At 44.4% G+C, this 20,333-nt stretch overlaps 1 protein-coding gene across 1 annotated transcript; it reads left to right on the top strand.

Moving 5' to 3' along the window:
* Positions 1-19,532: 19,532 nt before the first annotated feature.
* On the top strand, positions 19,533-20,108 carry LOC142775263 (putative serine carboxypeptidase CPVL). Its single transcript, XM_075876605.1, has one exon. The coding sequence runs from the start codon at positions 19,533-19,535 to the stop codon at positions 20,106-20,108; it is 576 nt and encodes a 191-aa protein (XP_075732720.1).
* The last annotated feature ends 225 nt before the right edge of the window (positions 20,109-20,333 follow it).

The following is a 20,333-nucleotide window of genomic DNA, read 5'->3' as shown; positions in this document are numbered from 1 at the left end:
CTGAGAACATTTTTATTGAAAGTGATGACTCCAGCCATATGTTCTTTCACGGCCTTCATTTGTAAAAAATGGGGGGATGGGGCAAGAAGCCTCTCCTCCTCTGTAAGTCACGCATCTGTTGAATTATATTGAACTGGTGTATGAACGTCACTGCTGTGGGCTGTGAGTCGACATAATCAATATAGGCTTGAGACAACGTAAGGAACGCTCAAGTTAAATAGATATAGGAGAGAGGTCGGCAAAACAATGTGGAGCTCACTCAGACTGATTCCTAAAGTATACCTCGCCCTTAGGGCTTATTCGAACACTTATGAAACTTTTCCTTAACCTAACCTACTAGTACTCACACTCACTAAAGTTTTTCTCAACCATACTTCCTCGGATTCTAGCTGACCAAGATATCACTCATCCGGGCTCACTCAGACTGACTGATGGCTTGATCGGAGTCTGAGTTAGTCTGATTGAATTGACGCATGAGTGTGGTTGCCGACCAGTGTTGACTGCGTGCTTGCTGACCATCGTTGGCGGTATTCACCCTATGCTGCGTCCGGGGCCATGTTTAGCCAGCACAGAACATGAGTGTTAGCCATCAAGACGGATACGTGCCACAGGGCATTGATGGAGGGCATACATATCAAACGGTGGTATATATGTCTATCATCAAGAGATGTTGTGAAAGCTCTTGCGCATGTATGTAGTAAACAGTCAACTACTCCAGTGAAGACACGGCCCACTTTCGTGTTATACAAGTTACCACGACGAAGGAAGTAACCAAGTTTTTTTTCTTAGCTTGCTAGTATTATTCAAGTTTGTGCGTTGGGATCATCAATTCCAGCCTTTTTATGTCCATTGCAGTACAAAATTTCCTAACGTTAATCTTCAAGTTCTACATCACCCACTACATCACCCACTATCTCTTGTGTAAAATCCCTTAAATTGGCTTTACAATTGTTGTTTTTAGGTATGATGGCTTGGACAGATTGTCAAAACTTTGACAGCCCTTCACTACGGCATTTTCAAGAGTTATATTGTAGTTTTAAATCACAAAAGCCTAACACTATTGATATTATCTGATGTCACTCTAAGATCTTATGTAATATTACTATTATCTGATGAAGCTGTCTCGAAAGATCTATTGGACATGAAAAGCAGCCTCTCTGGTAGTGTGTCCAGATTCCTCTGCAGCAAAGAAACAAAAATACCGCCACTGCTTGCTGGTTTTCGCCAGCAAGCAGTGGCGCCAGAATAATAATAATCCTATTATTATTATTATTATTATTATTATTATTATTCCTCCCTCGATAAATACGAGAAAAGAAATGGCAGCAGACAAATCGGTCCTAAACAACTTCACTAAGTACAAGAACATTTTACCTCGAAGGTATATGTAAACTAGTAGCATAACTTCAATAGAAGCCCATGGATCCGGAAGTCGGCGACTCATTGCCACCGTTGCCGTCTACGCGAGGAGAGGACAACTAACAACTAACAGCGATGAAAAAATAAAAAAAAATAGAATATGATGCCAGAACCGGAAGCGGTAGTGATGTCACGGATTCGCCCTACAAGGCGCGAAATGGAAACTGTTCCTATTTGCTGACCTTTCACGTGGCATTATTGTTACGCAATTTTAATGCGCCTTGTGGCTCACGTAATTCATGCGGGAAAAAAAAGAAAAAAAAAGATTGAGGAAGCATAGTGGTTTGAGGAAGCAAATGACGTACTTATATTATGCTCAAAAAACTTCGCAGAGGAAATTGTGAGACAACTGTTCACGAGCACAATACCATAATGGTTCAAAATATCACGTTGCCCAATCATCTAAAACCACTGCAGCGAGGCAGCAGCTTGGTAAATATAGCTTTGGCAGCCGTAGAGTACAGGATATCGTCCCTTATCGTGTAGTGTTCCCAGTCACCAAAGGCGAGGGCACTCTGGCCGGGCGCCAGCGAGAGCCACTGGCAGTGGCAGGAGCGGCTGTCTACACATCCTGTGGGCTAGTTTAGCTCTGAAATGTCACATCAGTAAACAGCTCATAAAACATCAGTAAACTACTGAAGGTACGAACGAAACTACCACGAAAAGATGAGAAATGCCTCGTTGACCTGGCAATGCGCAAAACCAAAGAACACGTTTAACTAAACACAAGCATTGATAATGAATTGCCTGGATACGCCCCTCTCCTTCTCATTTATGACAATCGACGAGAAATTGAGGCAATCAATCATTTAGCCTGGTGTCAGGTACACTGTAAATTAAGTATATTGTTAACTTCGACATATATAAAAAACAACTATTTGAAGAAAAAATAATATTGAGCTTTTAGTTTTAGTTATTTGCCCCCTCCTCACCTAGTCGCGCTTCAATCATCTGCAAGCATTGATGCCTGTGGCAATAGGTTTCCGACACTTGTCGTTCCAAGTTTTGCGAGCCTTGTAATTTGACTATGACTCAAACTGCGATAGCTCTTTATTTTGCTGCGCTGCTAGCCGATTACATTGAAGTAAAAACAAACTTGAATTTGTAAGCAGCACTGGATTTGAACCTACGCGAGAGAATCCCAGTGGATTTCAAGTCCATTGCCTTAATCACTCGGCCACGACTGCAACCATATAGCAGTGTCGCGACGCTTAATGATGTGTTAGATGAATTTTTTCTAACACAACATCAATATACACTTGGCGGTATTTTCGGACTTCTAAAGCAATATATACGTTCGCGTCCACTAGCCCCTCGACCACGGTGGCTATGAAAGAGCGGTGCTGTTAATATAGTTTTTTGCCTGCCTGCCTACTTAGACCAGCCGTTGGTAGAAAAAAAAAACATCACCATGCACCGGCACGCGCTACGTTCGACCTCTTCTTCATCTTCTGCTTCGCTCCCATACACGTGCGCCGATTTGTCAGTCGCAGAATATAACACTGATGCGTGAGCGAACGAGTAGTGATAGAGAGAGAGGGGGAAATTTATGGTGGAAAATCTTCTTGCCGAAGCAGGATTCGCACTCGCGAATCGACGATCTGAGTGCGAGCATCGTATTTACTGGGCAAAAAAGGGCGGCTAGCAGAGCATAACGTAGCGTCGACTGGTATAGCATACCAAGAGGTAAGGAAACAGAAGTGAGTGTGAGGAGGAAAAGAGATAGTAAGGAATAGCATAAAAACAGAAATGAAAAACGAAGAGCGAAATTTCCAGAAAAATAATAATAACAATAGTTCATCTATAGTGGATTAGCGACTAATAAATTTCTCGAAATTGCTTCCAAATGCCTGGACGAGAATGTCAAAGCATTAAATGAGCAAATCCACGGTTACCCGTGGGTTGATTAAAACGAATTTTTTTCTGGAAATTGCTTATTATTCCTCCGGTAAGCATTGCAATACATAGCACAAGGCACATCAACAGCTAATTAATTTTCTAATTATGGGCGTGTTGGTAATACCATGGTCCCTCTATACTTTTACTGGTCATGAAACTCCCGCGTAACTCAATAGGAGAGCTTTATATACCGCCCGCACTTTCCGCGCCGCGGCGCTGGCGTAGCTACAAGGGGGTCATGGTTCCTGGGCTGACGTTCGTCAATGCAGTCTTGTGCATGAGATCAGAAGTTCAAGCAAGATTAGAAATTAAGCAACGTGGAATAGGTAGGCTTGCTTTAGGAGCTCACGGGAATACACCAAATCAGGGAGTACAAGGTGATATGGGATGGACATCATTTGAGGGCAGGGAAGCTAGCAGCAAGATAAAATTTGAGAAGCGATTGAGAGAAATGGGGGAGGAGCGCTGGGCTAGGAAGATTTTCAGCTACATGAACATAAAGAATTTCGATACAAAATGGAGGAAGTGAACCAGGAAATTGACTGGTAAATACTTAGAAAACAGCAGGTGGCCAAACCAAAAATAACTATCGGTTAAGAAGAAAGTGAAGGAAACGGAGACTGACATTTGGAGAATGAGCATGATTAAGAAGTCCGCACGAGAGATCTATCAAACTTTTAAGCAGGAAATTGCCAAGGAAAGGATCTATGATAATACTCGGGGTAGTTCTCTACTGTTTGATGCCAAGACGGGAGTACTGCGAACCAAGACATATCGGGCCAAATACGAAGGGGTTGACACAGTATGCAGTGCGTGTGGAGAGGAAGGAGAAACTGCCGAACACTTGACAATGTTCTGTAAAGGGCTTCACCCTATAGTTCAGGATGATGGCGCAGAGTTTTTCAAAGCACTGGGGTTTAGGGACCGGGAGGGCAAAATAGACTTTAAGCGGGTAGACTTAACTAGAAGGAGGTTATCTGATTGGTGGCTAAAGTCAAGGCACGAATGAAAATTAAACCCTTCACTGCAAAGTACGAATCCTCAAACTCACTTTTTACAGACAAAAAAATGAATCTAGTTTTTGGTTCATTAGGTATTACGGCTTGGTGCCGATCGATAAGGTACAGCCATATCCATCCATCCATCCATCCATCCGGGGGACGAGGAGGCCGCCTGCTGCTGGCCGCCATTAGCCGAGTGTGAGCGCGGAGTGGTGTTGTTTGTGCTGCTTGCACCTTTTTTTTTCTCTTTTCGCGGTCACCTCGTCGTGACCGCGATGCCCAACACCTGCTGTGTGCCGGGCTGTCACTCGTGATACAAGGGCAACGTCAAAAAAGTCTCCCTGTTCTGTTTACCAGCCGACGCAAAACAACGCTACAGGTGGAAACGTGCAATCCCGCGACAGGAGACTGTCGTATTTTCGTTCGACTCAAAGAATGTTCGCGTGTGCGAAAAACATTTCGATGCAAGTGACATCGTACGTGCGGACGTGTGTACAGTGAATGGGAACATCATTTCACTGCCTCGAGATCGGCCAAGACTGGTGGAAGGCGCCGTGCCAAGAATTTTCGAAGGTTTGCCTGCTTACCTCTCCAAACCGAAACAGCGTTCGCGAGGACTAACAAAGCGCCCACCTGTAAAAAGGCCGCGAGACCTTTCTCCAGACTGTGATGCGACAGTTGCGAATGCGGACGTCTCCACTGCAGCCGACGAAGAAATCGACGGTAAGTCTGGCACAAAGCTTGCAAGTATCCTAACCACTCACTAAGCTAACAAATTTCGCTCACTATACGCTAACAAAATTGGCTCCTTCCCTTATGAAATTTGCTCATTGTCAGTCTTTGCAGATGTTGTAAGAACTGAGAATCGCCCAGGCTTCGCTGATGCAGAGTGTCAAACAGAGGTCCCAGTTTGTTCAGCATCAGAGCTGCAGAGAGTGAAGGCGCAACTTCGCAGCGTGAAGCAACAGCTTCATTCATGCCAGCGGAACTTCGCAAAAGCGGAGGCGCACGCGAATAAAAAAAAGTGAAATGTACGGAGATATCCACAAGCTGTCAGACCGCGAGAAGCTCATTATAGACCAGTGCATCATGAAGGCAAATACGAAGTCTACGAAAGCAGCACGGTAAGATCCCGTTTGTGAAGTGTGGAGTTTTATGTGAAGTGCGGTTTTCGGAGTGTGCGCGTTTTCTTTCTGGATATTGATAGAAACTGAGAAGTGATGCCGTGGACCAAAATGCAATATTTTGTTTTTCTTTGATAGTGCTGTTTGCTGGTGCTTTCGCTGAATCGTGAACAGAAAAATCTGCGCTTTATTTATTGCAGGTATAACAAAGAATGGCTTTACGACTGTTTACTTCTGAAAATCAAATTGACAGCAGTTGATACATTTCTTCACGAGAATAATTTTCTGCCTCTACCACACCCTTGCACACTCTACTCCTACCTAAAAAATCTGAAGGCGGTCTTTGGATTTGATGAAAATTTATTTGCCATCCTCAAGGACAAAGTGGGAAATATTCCAGAGAGAGAACGCCGAGGTATCAATCTTTATTTTTTTGCATTTGATTTTTCTCGACTTTAGGTAAACAGCTGAAATAATATTTTTTCTTTAGGGGTCCTGATGTTCAACGAGATGAGCGTGAGAAGGAGCCTTCATGCAAGAGAAGCGGATATGACACCGCTTGGAAAGGTCGACTTAGCAGAGCACACGAAGCCTACTGACCAAGTGAAAGATGGTGACCATGTGTTAGTATTCCTTTTCCGACCATTCCTCGGTGGCTGGTCGCAGACTGTCGGAGCGTTTTGCACGTCAGGGGCTCCACCAGGCTCCGCTATTGCTAAACTGCTTCTGCATTGCATTGTACTCCTGTCGAATGCCGGTGTCGTTGTGGATGCAGTCACTTGCGATAACTCTACTTCGAACCGATCAGCATTGAAGTCTTTAGGTAAATATTTATAGACATTATTTATCCTCATGGTATCTAGTATGTCATCTTAATAATAGAAATGTCGTCCTTTTAGGTGTCAGCGGCGATATCGCCAGAGTATCAACGTCATTTGAGCATCCATGTGACTCCTCCGAAATCATTCAGGTCATAATTGACCCACCTCACATCTTCAAGTGCATCAGGAATAGCCTTCTGAAGGCTGGAAAATTCCTGGTGGGTAAAACACAGTGATGAGTCATCACAGTGCTCTGGCTGTTTTCTCTCACAGGCTTTTTCTTAATGTAACAGTTGCCTGGTGACAAAGAAGTACAGCATTTCCACTTTGAAGCTCTGGTAGACTACGAGGAGCAGGAAGCTGAACTTCGGGCTGTGCCAAAGCTTACGAAAGCACTCATCAGGCCCAATGCTTTCCAAAAACTGAGTGTGAAACTTGCTGTCCAGGCAAGTCTGCACTAGCGTGTGTCATTAATTATTAGTATGTATCAAAAAGTGCTGTTCTTTCATGAAAATACAGCACTCTGCCATATAACTTCTCTAAAATCGTTCAGCTCTTCAGTGAAAGCACCGCTTCAGCAATGGACTTCTATCGCAGTAGAGAAGAATGTGTGAAACTTCGTGGCTCCAAAGCAACCGCGGATTTTGCGAGACGAGCGAATATTCTATTCGACTGCTTAAATTCCAAGAGGCCACAAGATGTGCAGTATAATGAAGCAGAACACATTGCTGTAAGCCCTAATATTTCAAAGCTATGGTCGCTTCCTTTGAAGTTCCAATTAAATCAGACACTGAAGGAGAACATCGAGTGGCTTGACAGGCGGCACACTTACAACCAGAGTTTACCAAAGCAAAAGCAACTCTTCTTTCTGAGCAAGCCAACATGCAGTGCTCTGAGAATGACTTTGCACAGCACAGTGACGCTTGTCGAAAAGCTGCTACAATGTGGCTTTCGCTATGTTTTAGTGTGAAACTTTGGACAAGACCACCTCGAGGTAAATTTAAACCTTTTCGCTAGTTGAAGACATTTTCTTTGCACTTTTCTCTCTTTCAGAGGTTTTTTGGCATAGCAAGGCATGTTGCTGGAGCAGGGGGACAGCCAACGGTTCAGCAATTTTTGTTCATTTACCGGTTGCTCTCGGTGAACAACTTGATCCGTCCGCCACAGCGAGCCTCAGTTGAAGGGTATAATCCACGTATCCTTTTAAAAATGCAGGATCTCTTTCAACATAAAGAACCTACTGTTAATCAGGTAAACATTTTAATAGCGCACCAACGCTGCTCATAGGGTGTCTCTCCATCGTATGGAAATGTGCTGAATGTTGTCTAGCCCTTTGATGCTAACGACATGCACGTCTGGTCGTATGATATACAACGAGCTTCTATTCTGCTTTTTCACTTTTCAAATTTCTCACTCTTGTTATTGTGGTATGAAAAAAATATTTACGTTTCAGATTGATACCTTGGCGGTTCTTTTTGATGATATACTGCTGGAGCCTGCTGAATGCATGCAAGATATGATTCATCCGGAATCAACGAGGGACTGTGTTTTGGATTACTTTGGCAGCTATGTTGCAAAGAAGTTTGCTAAAATAAGCTGCAAGGACTGCCTCCAAACACTTAGAAGCAACTCCCGAGAGCCAACTGCATTGACTGCAATTAAAACGAGAGGATTTTCGCAAGTGCCATCGGAGCAACTATTGCGCCTGTTGCAAATTGTGGAGGAACATGTTGAAATGCGCACCATAGACAATATAGCCTGTGCCAATGTCTACATGAACATTGTTGAAAACATCTTGCTGGGCGACCGCACTTCCTCGGCCAGTGTTGGCTGTAGAACACATTTTGTGAGCACCACGGCAGAAGTTGTGCACTTTTTTATTAAGTGCCGTCTGCACTTTTTTACGCGCGAACAAAACAAACTGTTTCGTGCTGGTGGTCGCCCATCCTGTCCGGCCAGAGGAGGGAGAAAACCAGGGGCATAATTTTTTTTCAGTGATCTTTTTTGTGTCATTCACTCTATCTCCCAACTTTTCATCCACAGTTTCATCCACGCAGATTTAAATAAACTCTATGTACCTGTGCTCACGGCAGTTTGGAATTCTCGACAATTGCCAGTAATGGCAGCAAAAAAATATTCCGAGAATTTCACCCACATTTTCTTGCAAGACGCAGCGTTGTTGCAAAGTTCAAAATGCTACCCACTGCTGGGTAAGTGGCACACAAATTTATCTCCGTTAGGCAGATATATTTCGCACATAAAAAGCTGAAAACAATTGAAAGAGATATCTAAGTGGACAAAGAAAAGAAAGTGTTCGGTTTAAGCCCGAAAGCGACTATACAGAAATCGAGAAATGTAAAGAATGTCATGAACACATCCGTCACTTGACAGATACTCTCAGTCAAAACATTGCCAGCAATCAATGACTTGGGCAATTTGACAACGCGCATCATGTACAATATTGACAATACTAATCACTGCTATGATTTGTTAGCGAGAACACGGAGAAGGAAAATATCTGAAGTGTATTTGACGGCAAACGCTTCTTCGAACGCGCACCTGCCCTACCAAGCGCGGCAGATCAATGCCCTCCTGTATACGGTGGCACATCTGGTGGCCACTTTTGTCCCTATATGAAACTTTCGCGGGAGTTTCATGACCAGTAAAAAGTATTGAGGGACCATGGTAATACGCAACTGATCACGTAGCGCAATATACATGACACAGGACAAGGAAAGAGGAGTGCTTACTTGCAACAATATTTATTTCGCAGAGAGTACACAGATATACTCTCGAAATGCGAAAAACAAAGAAAACAGTCACAAAGCTTCCACAACTGTCATGCGCGAAAATTTTACATTCTCAGAAAGGACAATTCTCTTTCATTTAGCCAGAGAGAGGGAGTGCTGACGCAGTTCAGCCCTAATTTACATATCTTCTCTGTCTTGATAATCTCTCTTATCGTGTTGTTTACGTTTTTTCAACAATGATGGTGTCATGCAAAAGTGGTTTGCAGCCACTCTTACAATTCTATGCGAAAAAACCATCATGACCATTTCTGACGTTACAAGCGCGTTCACGAAGCCGGCAATCAACACAGCGGCCAGTTTTTTTTATATATATACTGCTTGCTGAATGAAAGATATATTTGATAGACTACATTTTCTGCTCGTTAACCGTCTCACAATCAGGTTTTAGTCACGAAAAATTAGGTCAAGAAGCTTCAATTTTCGGAATAAGCCATACCCTATGTTGAGCCAGTGAGACCTCAGAAGCTTGCTGTAGTTCCTCATCTACATGGAATCACCTGCAACTGGAAAAAACTTGGGGATCAGGCCAATGTAAAGGTGTATTTCTTTTTCTGCCCCAATAAAGCTGTCGTACTTCTCTACTAAGGATGTGTAAAATGCAGAACTTTGTTGTTCTAAAAAGCACAGAGCTCCGTTCGTCGTATTCGCATGCTAACAAGAAAATTCATTTGTCCACTATCATATTCTTTGCGCCACATGATAATCTATAATCTATACGTTTCAAGAATTCTGCCTAAGCTATATGGCAGCGTGCGAGAGCGCACGCGAATTCCCACCACTGCATAACCTTAGTAATGGCACATGTGCAGGGTGTGCGCAGCTGTCCGTGCATTTGGTCGAGACGCCTTCTGCTTCTCGATACTCGCTGCGCAGCTCCGTATACGCTGAGCTAAAGTGAAGACGTGAGCGTCGTTGTAAAAGAGTGGTGCCCTGGGAAGAAAAGTAAAAATAAACAGAAACAAGGAAGGCCACCCAGCTTTGCTATTCCTTTAGGCCATTAGTGCGAACCTATCTTAAATTTTTATTGTTAATATTTATTTCTATGTCTCATAAGTTTAAAAATACAGCCGCGCGGTACAGTGCATAATAAAAGTTGAAATAACTGACTCGTTAAACGTTCCAACCTACTCGGATAGTTCTGGCTGAGCCTGGTAATGTTCTCATATGAGTGTACTAAGTTAAAAAAATTGACAGTCCGTTGAAGCAACGCGGAAAAGCAATAGACATTTCCTTGTCTGCAAATGGTGTGACGCCACTGCGAGTGTCCAACCACATGTACTGTCCTCGGAGCATACACTGGTTGGCAAGAAAGTTGAACTGGTGTGATCTTTCAGTAGAAGACCACTGCAGGTGTCTGAGTGCCACCTACAGAAGCTTCTGCAATGTTTCTGATCTCACAGCTGTTAAGAAAAAGAGTCTGTTGGGTCAACGTGTGGTGATTCACTGGTCATAGATTACAGACGTGAAAAAAAAATGTTACGCTCTTAGCAAACAGGGTACATTCTCACGATGACTGGTGGTTAGAGATATATTTACTTAGCACGAATGAAAACGTAGTCACTTTTTGTAACAAAATATGCACTGTATTTTTAAACAATGTGCAGCAGTGCAACCGGAAAACGACGTACAGCTTACGTACAGCGACGTACGATGTACACGCGTTCAGCAGATGGCAACAAAGATTTGGTTTGTTGTGCGCGATGTTATGATTTACATTATCACCCACGGGGCGAAATTATGGTAGGAGATGATTGAAAAAAACGAAGGGAGGTGGAAGAAAAAGAAGAAAAAGGAATTTTCAGTTCGATCGGTCAAGATAACAAATCATCGTGAAAGTTAAAACGAAGTTTTTTCCTATAGACCCTTTCACTGTTTACAAACACGGACCCTTGATGGCATCCGGCTTCGTCCATTTACGTGCCTGAATAGCATTGGTTGGCAAGAATAGCGTTAAAAAATAGTCCGCAGATTTTCTACATGTTCATTCCCTAATCACAACATTGCATGCGTCAATATCTCTGCATACGTATTGTGCTACTTTACACTCGAAACACAAACTTGGAATGTACATTGTCAATAGCCCAGCGGAATCCGACAACCTACCAGTAATGAGAAGAGAAGTAGTAACATCCATCGAAAGAATGCAAAGAGGCCAATTAACTGATGAGGTTAAGATAAGAACGAACCTGCTGAAAGACGGCGGAGACATTGTGTTAGAAAAACTAGCCACCTAACATACGAAGTGTTTCTTGACGGGAAGGATACCAGAATCTTGGAAGAACGCCAAAAGAATTTTATTCAATATAAAAGGAGACGTGAATGACTTGGAAAATCACAGGCTAATCAGCCTGTGGTTCGTTCTCTACAAACAATTTACAAAAATACTAGCTAATGAAATTAAGGCAACATTAGAGATCAGACAACCAAAGGATCGAACAGAAATTCGTACAGGCTGCTCTACATTATGCCATATTCATACTATCAATGAGGCAAAAGAAAATGCACGGATTACAACCAACCCCTAAACATATCTCTCATAGATTACAAGGCATTTGACTAAGTCGAGACAACAGCAGTGATTCAGGCACTACGGAAGAATCCTACATAAACATACTTGAAGAAATCTACAGTAGATCCACGGCCACCATAGTTTTGCATAAAGAAAGTGACAGAATTCCTTTAAGAAAGGTGTAAGGCAGGAAGGCACGATCTCTCCAATGCTATTCACTGCGTGTTCACTGTCCTACAGATTGGGAAGAGTTAGGTATGAAGGTTATTGGAGCGTATTTTAGTGACCTGCGATTAGCAGGTGGCATAGGAGTAACTCAGGGAACGAATTACGGCTTTTTATTACGTAACTGGACATGCAAAGCAGATGAGTACGCCTAACATTATTATGCATAAATCTAAAGTAAAGTGCAGCAGACCTGGCAGAAAACAGTGCTTTTCCATTGGTGGAGAAACACTGGATGTTACAAAGGACAATGTTTACTTAAAACAGGTAGTAACTTCGGTGCCGAACAATGAGAGTGAAATTACTAGAATAATAAGGATAGATAACACTAGGCAAACTTTTTCGAATTATGAATGGTAATTTACAATTAACTCTCAAGAGGAAGGTATATAACAGCTGTATCTTGTCGGTTGTTAAAAAGAGGGTTCAGCCTCAATTGAGGACGACGAAGCAAGCAATGGAAAAGAAAGTGACAGGTGTAACCTTAGAAAAAAATGGATCACCTCCCCGAAAGGAACCCAGATGGGATGCGAAGCTGCAACAGTGCGCACGACGTTGACCCAGTTGGAACGAGCGAAACGGTGTAGCGTTTACTCGAGTAAATGTTCGTTTGAAACGCAAAGACATGGAAGGTGGGCTGCGTTGAAGACGCTTGCGCTCGGCTTCTTTGGCTTGCGTCTCGTTGGTGTTAGCCGCGCGCTGTCTGTATTCTCGAACACGATTGGTGTTCTTGACTCGCACCTCATCGGCGTTGCTGGTCTTCCACAGTTGACGCTTCTGTTCGGCTTCCCTGGCTAGCGCCTCGTTGGTGTTGAAGTCGCCATTTGTGAACGCGATCAGCCTTCTTACCCTCGCAACGCCGGTGACAGCCGAAGAAGGTACACCCACACTAGCGGGAAGCACGCCGAGACGGCGTCCCGCTCGTCGGCGTGATTGCGCGGCAAGCAGCGGCGTACTGTCTACATTTTCCGCGCCCCGAGAGTCTCAAGGCGCGTGCAGTATGCACACCTACCGACTCGCGGCTTCTTCTTGCCGACAGATGGAGACACGTGGCGTGGGATAGATTATGCCTCCGTGAGGAGTGGGCTCGAGCGTTGCGAGTGGTGGAAAAGGTGAAGTGAGAAGCTGACACTCGGCGAGTGCGCGGCAGGCGAGGAAGAGAGACGTCACCACGCACTGCTAGAAGACCGTGAGCTACTTGGCACCGCTCCACCACTTGCGGGGAGGGAAGCGTTGTGGATGGAGGGACAGCGTAACACAGAGTAGTCAAGAGCTCCTTCGCATCAAAAGATAAGAAGAGAGCAGAGTGGGTGAGGAAACAAACTGGGGTTAATTATAGGTACAATCATTATAGGTACAATCAAGAAGAAACGGAGATGGGCCGGGAACGTAGCGCGTAGGCACCGCTGAGCATTAAAGGGACGCCGAAACGGTTTCGGCGATTTTGTACAAACACATGGGGCTGGTAGACCAAGTCCCAAGGGTTATTCAGTGACCGATTCGAGCACTCGGTGTAAACTGTATAATTAATTACAACATTTTCAAGCTGCAAATCACTTCCGGTCGAAGCAGATTTTCGCGATCGGCCAAACGCGTTTTCAACCGCCCATTCACAGAGTGACATGCTCTGGCCACTTAACGGGACCAGAACCTGTCAGCAGCCACGTAACCAGGATTCATGATCAGATTGGCTGTCATGGGCTGTGGAATGCGCAGAGAAGGTGGAATAAACTTTAATATTCAGAAAGGGGAGGGGAATGGGGGAAAACAAGTTTCACAGGGGCTAGGTTGGGGCCCAGGGGGCCGCATCAATAGCACACAAGTCCGCCAGCTTGACCTGTATATGTAAATTCAGGCACCTTAACGACCTCTCCCAGGCTTCCGGTGAGGGAGATGGCTGCAGGAGCTCCTCGGGTGGAGGGTTGTTGGGGCAACACCATAATACGTGGTCTTGTCCTGCCTGTGCTAGGCCACAGTTGTGTAGCTTTTCTAGAATGCGCAGAAGCAAAATCGGCTGGTAGGGTGGCGGCATTTGTCGGAGCAGATATGAACCACCCCGCGATCATCGTCTCCATTGCCAGACGGCGTGCGTGCTACCGGGTGCACTATGTGATGGCTTCCGAGACTGCGCGCAACCTGTCGGCGTTCCATTTCGGAGATCTTGACTGGCAAAAGTTCAAAGCGTCAAGCGCGCTCATGAAAGGTCCGCGATTGGCAGTGATGCCAGCGTTTTTCATGAATTGAGGAGGCAAGGCAGAGGTCAGAAGGAGGGTATGATATAATTTTCTGTAGCAGCCTTGGTACATGGCGTAAAACTAAATTTGTTGTACGAATGGTTTGAAGATGTTCTAGCCTAAACGCTGACAAAACTTCAACAAACTGTTTCAGGGTCCCTTTCAGGGTTACAGACTAGCATCAAAGACAAGGCAATTGCACGAGGGGGAGACAGAAAGTTAGATGGGCCGATGATAATAAAAAGTTCGCAGGTTTAACACGCTAGTAGAAAGCACAAGACCAGGTTGATTGGTGGATCATGAGGGAGGCCACTGCCCTGCAGTGGGCGATGTCTTAGCTGATGATGATGAGTATGATGATGACTACATTAAGTAGAGCCATAATTCTAAGGTATACCAAGGATATTGCAGACCCTCTGGCCAATTTTTCTCACATTAAGACGTATTGGAATATGGATAAGACGCAATATGTTAATCAGTTTGCGTATTCACCGTGGCAAACTGAATATGCAGCATCGGCAGTGCTCCAACACGCTAAGCCTTCATGCATTGTCATGGCTTTCGGTATGAAGGATAAGCATAATTTTCCTTGCACGTAGAGCAAATGCTGAGACGTACTACTCGCCCCGCCGCAGTGGTCTAATGACTAAGGTACTTGGCTGCTCACCCGCAGGTCGCGGGATCGAATTCCGGCTGCAGCGGCTGCATTTTCCATCGATCCAAAGATGCTGTAGGCACGGGTGCTTAGATTTGGGTGCAGGTTAAAGAACCCCAGGTGGTCGGAAGTTCCGGATCCCTCTACTATACGGTATCTGTCATAATCATATGGTGGTTCTGGGAGGTTAAACCTCACATATCAATCAATCAAGCAAGATGTATCATTCGCAGATGATTGTTTCAAAATAATTTTTACCTTTACTAAAAATTTAAATCAAGATGTTCAGTTAAAAAAACCATCAGCACAACTGGCCAAAAACAAGTGCCAATGTTCTCGCAAACTAGGCGCATCGTTATTCACACATCCCAATCCAAGGCCCCGCATAATACGGTCGTTTTGGCGTTCGTGTGGGTGAGAAAATTATACCGATGCCGCCAACGCACACAACACGCCACAGCACATGCGGCACAATTTTAATGACGATGCCACTGTTCTTCCCTACGACAAACACCTGAGTTCACTTCTACAAGTTACACAGACAATTAGTGTAAGAAGCTTTTCGTCCTGCAGTTTACCCCCCACCTACCTGCTCTCTGAGACGTACGGTGACTAATCTTGCCATATTAAAATAAGTTACAAAAGGGGAAAAACGTGCCCTAAGAGCTGCTCTATAGTATACCCTCTAAGCCAGCAGCGGGATTGTTTTCCAACGTGTGCTGGTGACGTCACGCTCTGACTTACAGTGTTAATTGATTGATTTGTGGGGTTTAACGTCCCAAAATCACTATATGATTATGAGAGACGCCGTAGTGGAGGACTCCGAAAATTTCGAACAACTGGGGTTCTTAAACGTGCACTCAGATCTGAGCACACGGGCCTACAACATTTCCGCCTCCATCGGAAATGCAGCCGCCGCAGCCGGAATTCGATCCCGCTACCTGCGGGTCAGCAGCCGAGTACCTTAGCCACTGGACCACCACGGCGGGGCAACTTACAGTGTTAGAGGCCTATTGTGTGCTCGTACGAGAAACTAATTACACTGAGTTTCCCGTCAACTCAAACATCCCCCCCCCCTTCTTTTGAAGCTGTCTGCCGTTCAATTGGTAGAATTGGTCAGTACCGCGCTTACAATAGGCGGATTTGGGCTCCTTTATTTTTTTGGCCTAGTCGCTTGTAGGACTGACCAGTCGCTTGTCACGTTTTGGGGGGATTATTTACATTTTTCCAGCAAATATAGTTTCTTATCGATCATCGCGTTCCCCAGCACGCGCTTGTGGCTCATAATAGCGTTTTTTTCAATGAGCCGAGTAGTTGAGCGCATAGGAATGCGCAGAGCTGCCTATCAAGAAAAGCGTTGGCTGATTGTAGCGTCCCACACTTGTCCTACTAAGTCAATGTATGGGGCAAAATTAGCACCTCCCCCCCTCTTGGATCACTAGAAGATGGGTGTGGCTACCTCCTGGCCCCCTCCTTCCTGATAACATACCTACGGTTGAACGTTGAAGTGACTCATATGTTGGCGGAGTGTAATAGTAACGTTATTCATCTTCAATTGATCATTGATGTGTGTGGTTTAACGTCCCAAAGCCATCAAATGATTATGACAGACGCCGTAGGGGACGGCTCCGGAAATTTCTAAACACCTGGGGTTCTTTAACGTGCACCCAAACACATGGGTCTATACAGCACTTCCGCCTTTGTCAAAAATGCAGCCGCCGCCGCCGGGATTTGTTCCCGCGACCTACAGGACATCAGCCAAGTACCTTATTCACCAGACCGCCGCGGCAGGGCAATCATCTTGAATTGTATGGAAACTACCTTTGAGACAATGTTAAAAAAATTAGCTGCGTGCTTTCGATCATAGTTGCGCATACTTTCCCTGCATAAAACTATTGGGTAATTGTTTAAACTCTCTTTCGAATTTGAGAGAAGTATATTTATTATACTCAAAACATTTTGATGAATGGGAAAACTCGTTGTTTTTACTTCTTTTGCCCTTCTGTCGCGATGAGTATTCGAATCGTTTGCTCGGTCGCATCTGGCAGCACTGCTGGTAAAGCACACTGCTAGGCATATTCAGGAACCTTTCAACAAGTGATGATATCATCTGTTGACGTCTTGAGTAAACGTGTGACATTACGTCAGTCACGACGTCATTGGTGGTGTGACATATTAAGTAATATTGATAATAATATTGTTTTTATATTATTAATATTATCTGGGGCGTTACGTCCCAAAACCACAATATGATTATGAGAGACGCCGTAATGAAGCGATCTGCAAATTCCGAGCACCTGGTGTTCTTTACCGTGCGATGACATCTCACAGTACACGGGTCTCTACCATTTCACCTCCATCGAAATGCGACCGCTGAGGTCAGGATTGAAAGCGTGACCTTCTGATCAACAGCAGAGCACCATAGCCACGAATCCAGTTCAGCGCAGACGCGCAACAAAGTTAGAGAATTCGAGAAGTAATCCTGGCGTGGCAAGTTGCCGCAGTCTCTGCTTTATTGAAGCGAGAGGCTGAAGATAAGTGGTGGCAGCTACATAAGTGAATGCCTACGCTACCAAGTACCAGAACATCTGTGCTATGTCCTGGCTCACGTGCCTCAAGCCACGCGACACTTTTTAAATGCGAAGCATTTCTTAGCGAACTTCAGTGAATTTGACCGTATCTATCTATCTATCTATCTATCTATCTATCTATCTATCTATCTATCTATCTATCTATCTATCTATCTATCTATCTATCTATCTATCTAGTCACCTACGACTTTTAGCTCTCCTGGCTGTTTCTTTCGATAATGGTATCAGTACCAAAAATGGTATGGCATATTATGACTGCTTGATGAGCATGAGTGACTAGTCATAACATGACAGTCGTGACATATATGTCATAAATGCCATGATTTACATTTCATGGTCTTGCTGCTCTTACGGTGGTTTCGTTCACATGAAATTTTGCAAAACAGGTAAGCTATGACATGACTGCACGGCAAACACAAGCCGACAGACCCTAACATAAAAATCATGGCATGCGTGTCATGTAACATGACTACATGCCTAACTCATGATGTTCTCGCGGTCATATCGCTAGATTCATATACATCAAATCGGTAATACATGTGAATGAATTATGAAGTTATATGACAGGTGCAAACAGAGTAATCATGACATGCGTGTCATGTAAGAACATGACTACATTCCCCACTCATGAGGTGCTCGTGGTTGCTTCACTAGATTTACATACATGAAGTAAGGAACTACTTGAAGTAAATGGATGATTAAGGTAAATGACAGGTGCAAACAAGATAATCGTGACATGCGTGCGATGCAAGAACATAGGTTCCAAGCTCATGATGCGCTCGCAGTCGTTTCGCTAGCTTCACATGCACCAAGTTCATTAATACGTGACGTGAATAGAAGATGAAGGTGAATGGAATGCAAATAACTTGTGGAAACAAAATACATGATTGGTGGGTCATGTAAGAACATGACTAGAGGCCACGCTCATTATGCGCTCATAGTCATTTCATTACCTTCATATGTACAAACTGTGGTATTACGTGACATGAATATAGGACGATGGTATATGACTGGGACACACATTATAGTAATGACACGCCTGTCATGTAAAAACATGACTAAATGTCATTCTCTTGATGAACTCGCGGCTGTTTTCCTAGCTTACCATATACCGCATTTTGTATAACGTCTCGCGAATGGACAACGAAGATAAATGACATGTCCAAACATGATAATCATGATATTCGTGTCATGCAAAAGATGACTACATGCTACGCTTACTGTGCGCTCGTGGCTGTTTTCCTAGCTTCACATATACAAAATTTGGCATTACGTGACGTGAGTTGATAACAAAAGTATATGACTGGTGCAAACACAATGATCATAATATGCGTGTCATGTATGTAAGAAAATGACTACATACCACGCTCATGATGTACTTGCGGCCGTTTCGATAGCTTCATATACCTTAAAATCGGAATTAAGTGACGTGAATAGCCTAAAAAGTTTATTGACACGTCCTAACATGGTACTCACAACATGCATGTCCCGTAAAACATGACTACATACTATGTTTATGTGCACTCACGGCCATTTCGCTAGCTTCACATATACGAAGTTTGGTATTACGTGACGTGACTGGACGATGGGCACAAATGCCAAGCGCAAACATGATAATGAAGACATGGAAGTCATGTACGGCATAATTTACGTCCAGCTCGTAAAGTTGTGCTGATTTTAAAATGAGCACTTGAACGTAATTTGTGCTTCGCATATAACCGTTTCCCGCAGTGCGTGGGATCTACCAGTTTTTTTCTCTTTTTTTTCGATATCGGCAAAGGGCGTAAATTACTATGTTTAGTGGGGGACTTTTCATGTTGACACCAGCGTAGCCATATTTTCGGCTCATGCGACATATAGGACTTTCACCTTAATGGTTCCTTTAGTCTCCATGGGCTGATATCGTCACATCTCATACCGCAATTCTAGTTTTTATGTACTATGAAGGCCAAGCTCCATCATTGAGTCTCTAGCCCCATCGTAGGAATCACGAACTAGTGTAGAACCAAAATTTGCCAATCTCTAATTTGAAAGACCTGCATAAGGACGAACGGGAAGCTTGACACCCGTGCACTCTCTATATACTCAGCTCATCAACTGCATCTTCGATTTCTTTTCAAGTAAACGGAATTTCCAGGTTTGCCTTGACGTTGTCTTCGAAACTTGGCGCGAAATTGAGACAGTCGTTTTTGAAGCCTCCCGATATTTTTCCTCTTGTTTCCCTGCACTTCGCAATAATGACCTATGAACGCTCACTCGGTCAAGACAGGCTGTGACGTTGTCGTGCTACACGAGAGTACATTTTACAAGAACGTCACGGGCATGCACAACAATTATAACTTGCTTCAAGACAGTCCGCCAAAGGACAACTCAGCGTACATGACTTTTGTGCAGAGACCGGAACTGTGGCGCGCGCTGCACGTGGGAAATCAAACGTTCCACATGTCGCGTACCGCCGTGGCTTCACACTTCTACGAAGACCTGCTGAATTCGGCCAAGCCGCAGTTCACCGTAGTCGTCGAGGGTGGCTATAAGGTGCTCGTGTACAGCGGTAACCTTTACATGGCAATGTCCACCACCCAGACCGAGAACTTTTTGTCGCAGGTGGACTGGTCTCACGTCGGCCGTTGGTACCGCGAACCGCGGACTATTTGGCGTAGCTCCGATGGGCGCCATCTGTACGGCTACAAGAAGACAGTCGAAAATCTCAACTTCGTGGTGGTGCGAAACGGTGGCCATCTATTGGCTTTCGATCGTCCCAAGGTCGCGTATGAACTCATCACTGCTTTCATCGAAAACAAGCGCCCCTTCAAAGGCTAGTCTTTCTCGTAAGACAGTGAACTAAAACATAATGTCTATAGCATGGCCACCAGCTTATGGCGTCAACACCATCTCCAACGTTTCCGCCCCGTCAGTTTTTGACTGCGGTTTGCTCTTGGTGCCATGCATTTTACCTTCAAAATATCGTCACGCGGAACCCCTTGTGCAATGTCAGCTGTCGCGGTTAATGGGCTCGTAAACTATACTACGAGTTCTAAGATCAGG

Source organism: Rhipicephalus microplus, chromosome X (genome assembly GCF_043290135.1).
Source record: "Rhipicephalus microplus isolate Deutch F79 chromosome X, USDA_Rmic, whole genome shotgun sequence".
Classification (NCBI taxonomy): Eukaryota; Metazoa; Arthropoda; class Arachnida; order Ixodida; family Ixodidae; genus Rhipicephalus; species Rhipicephalus microplus.
This window is presented reverse-complemented; position numbering and strand designations above follow the sequence as displayed.

What these genes read in the sequence shown, in the direction of transcription:
- LOC142775263 (XM_075876605.1), top strand. Translation starts at nt 19,533, where the DNA reads ATGAACGCTCACTCGGTCAAGACAGGCTGTGACGTTGTCGTGCTACAC.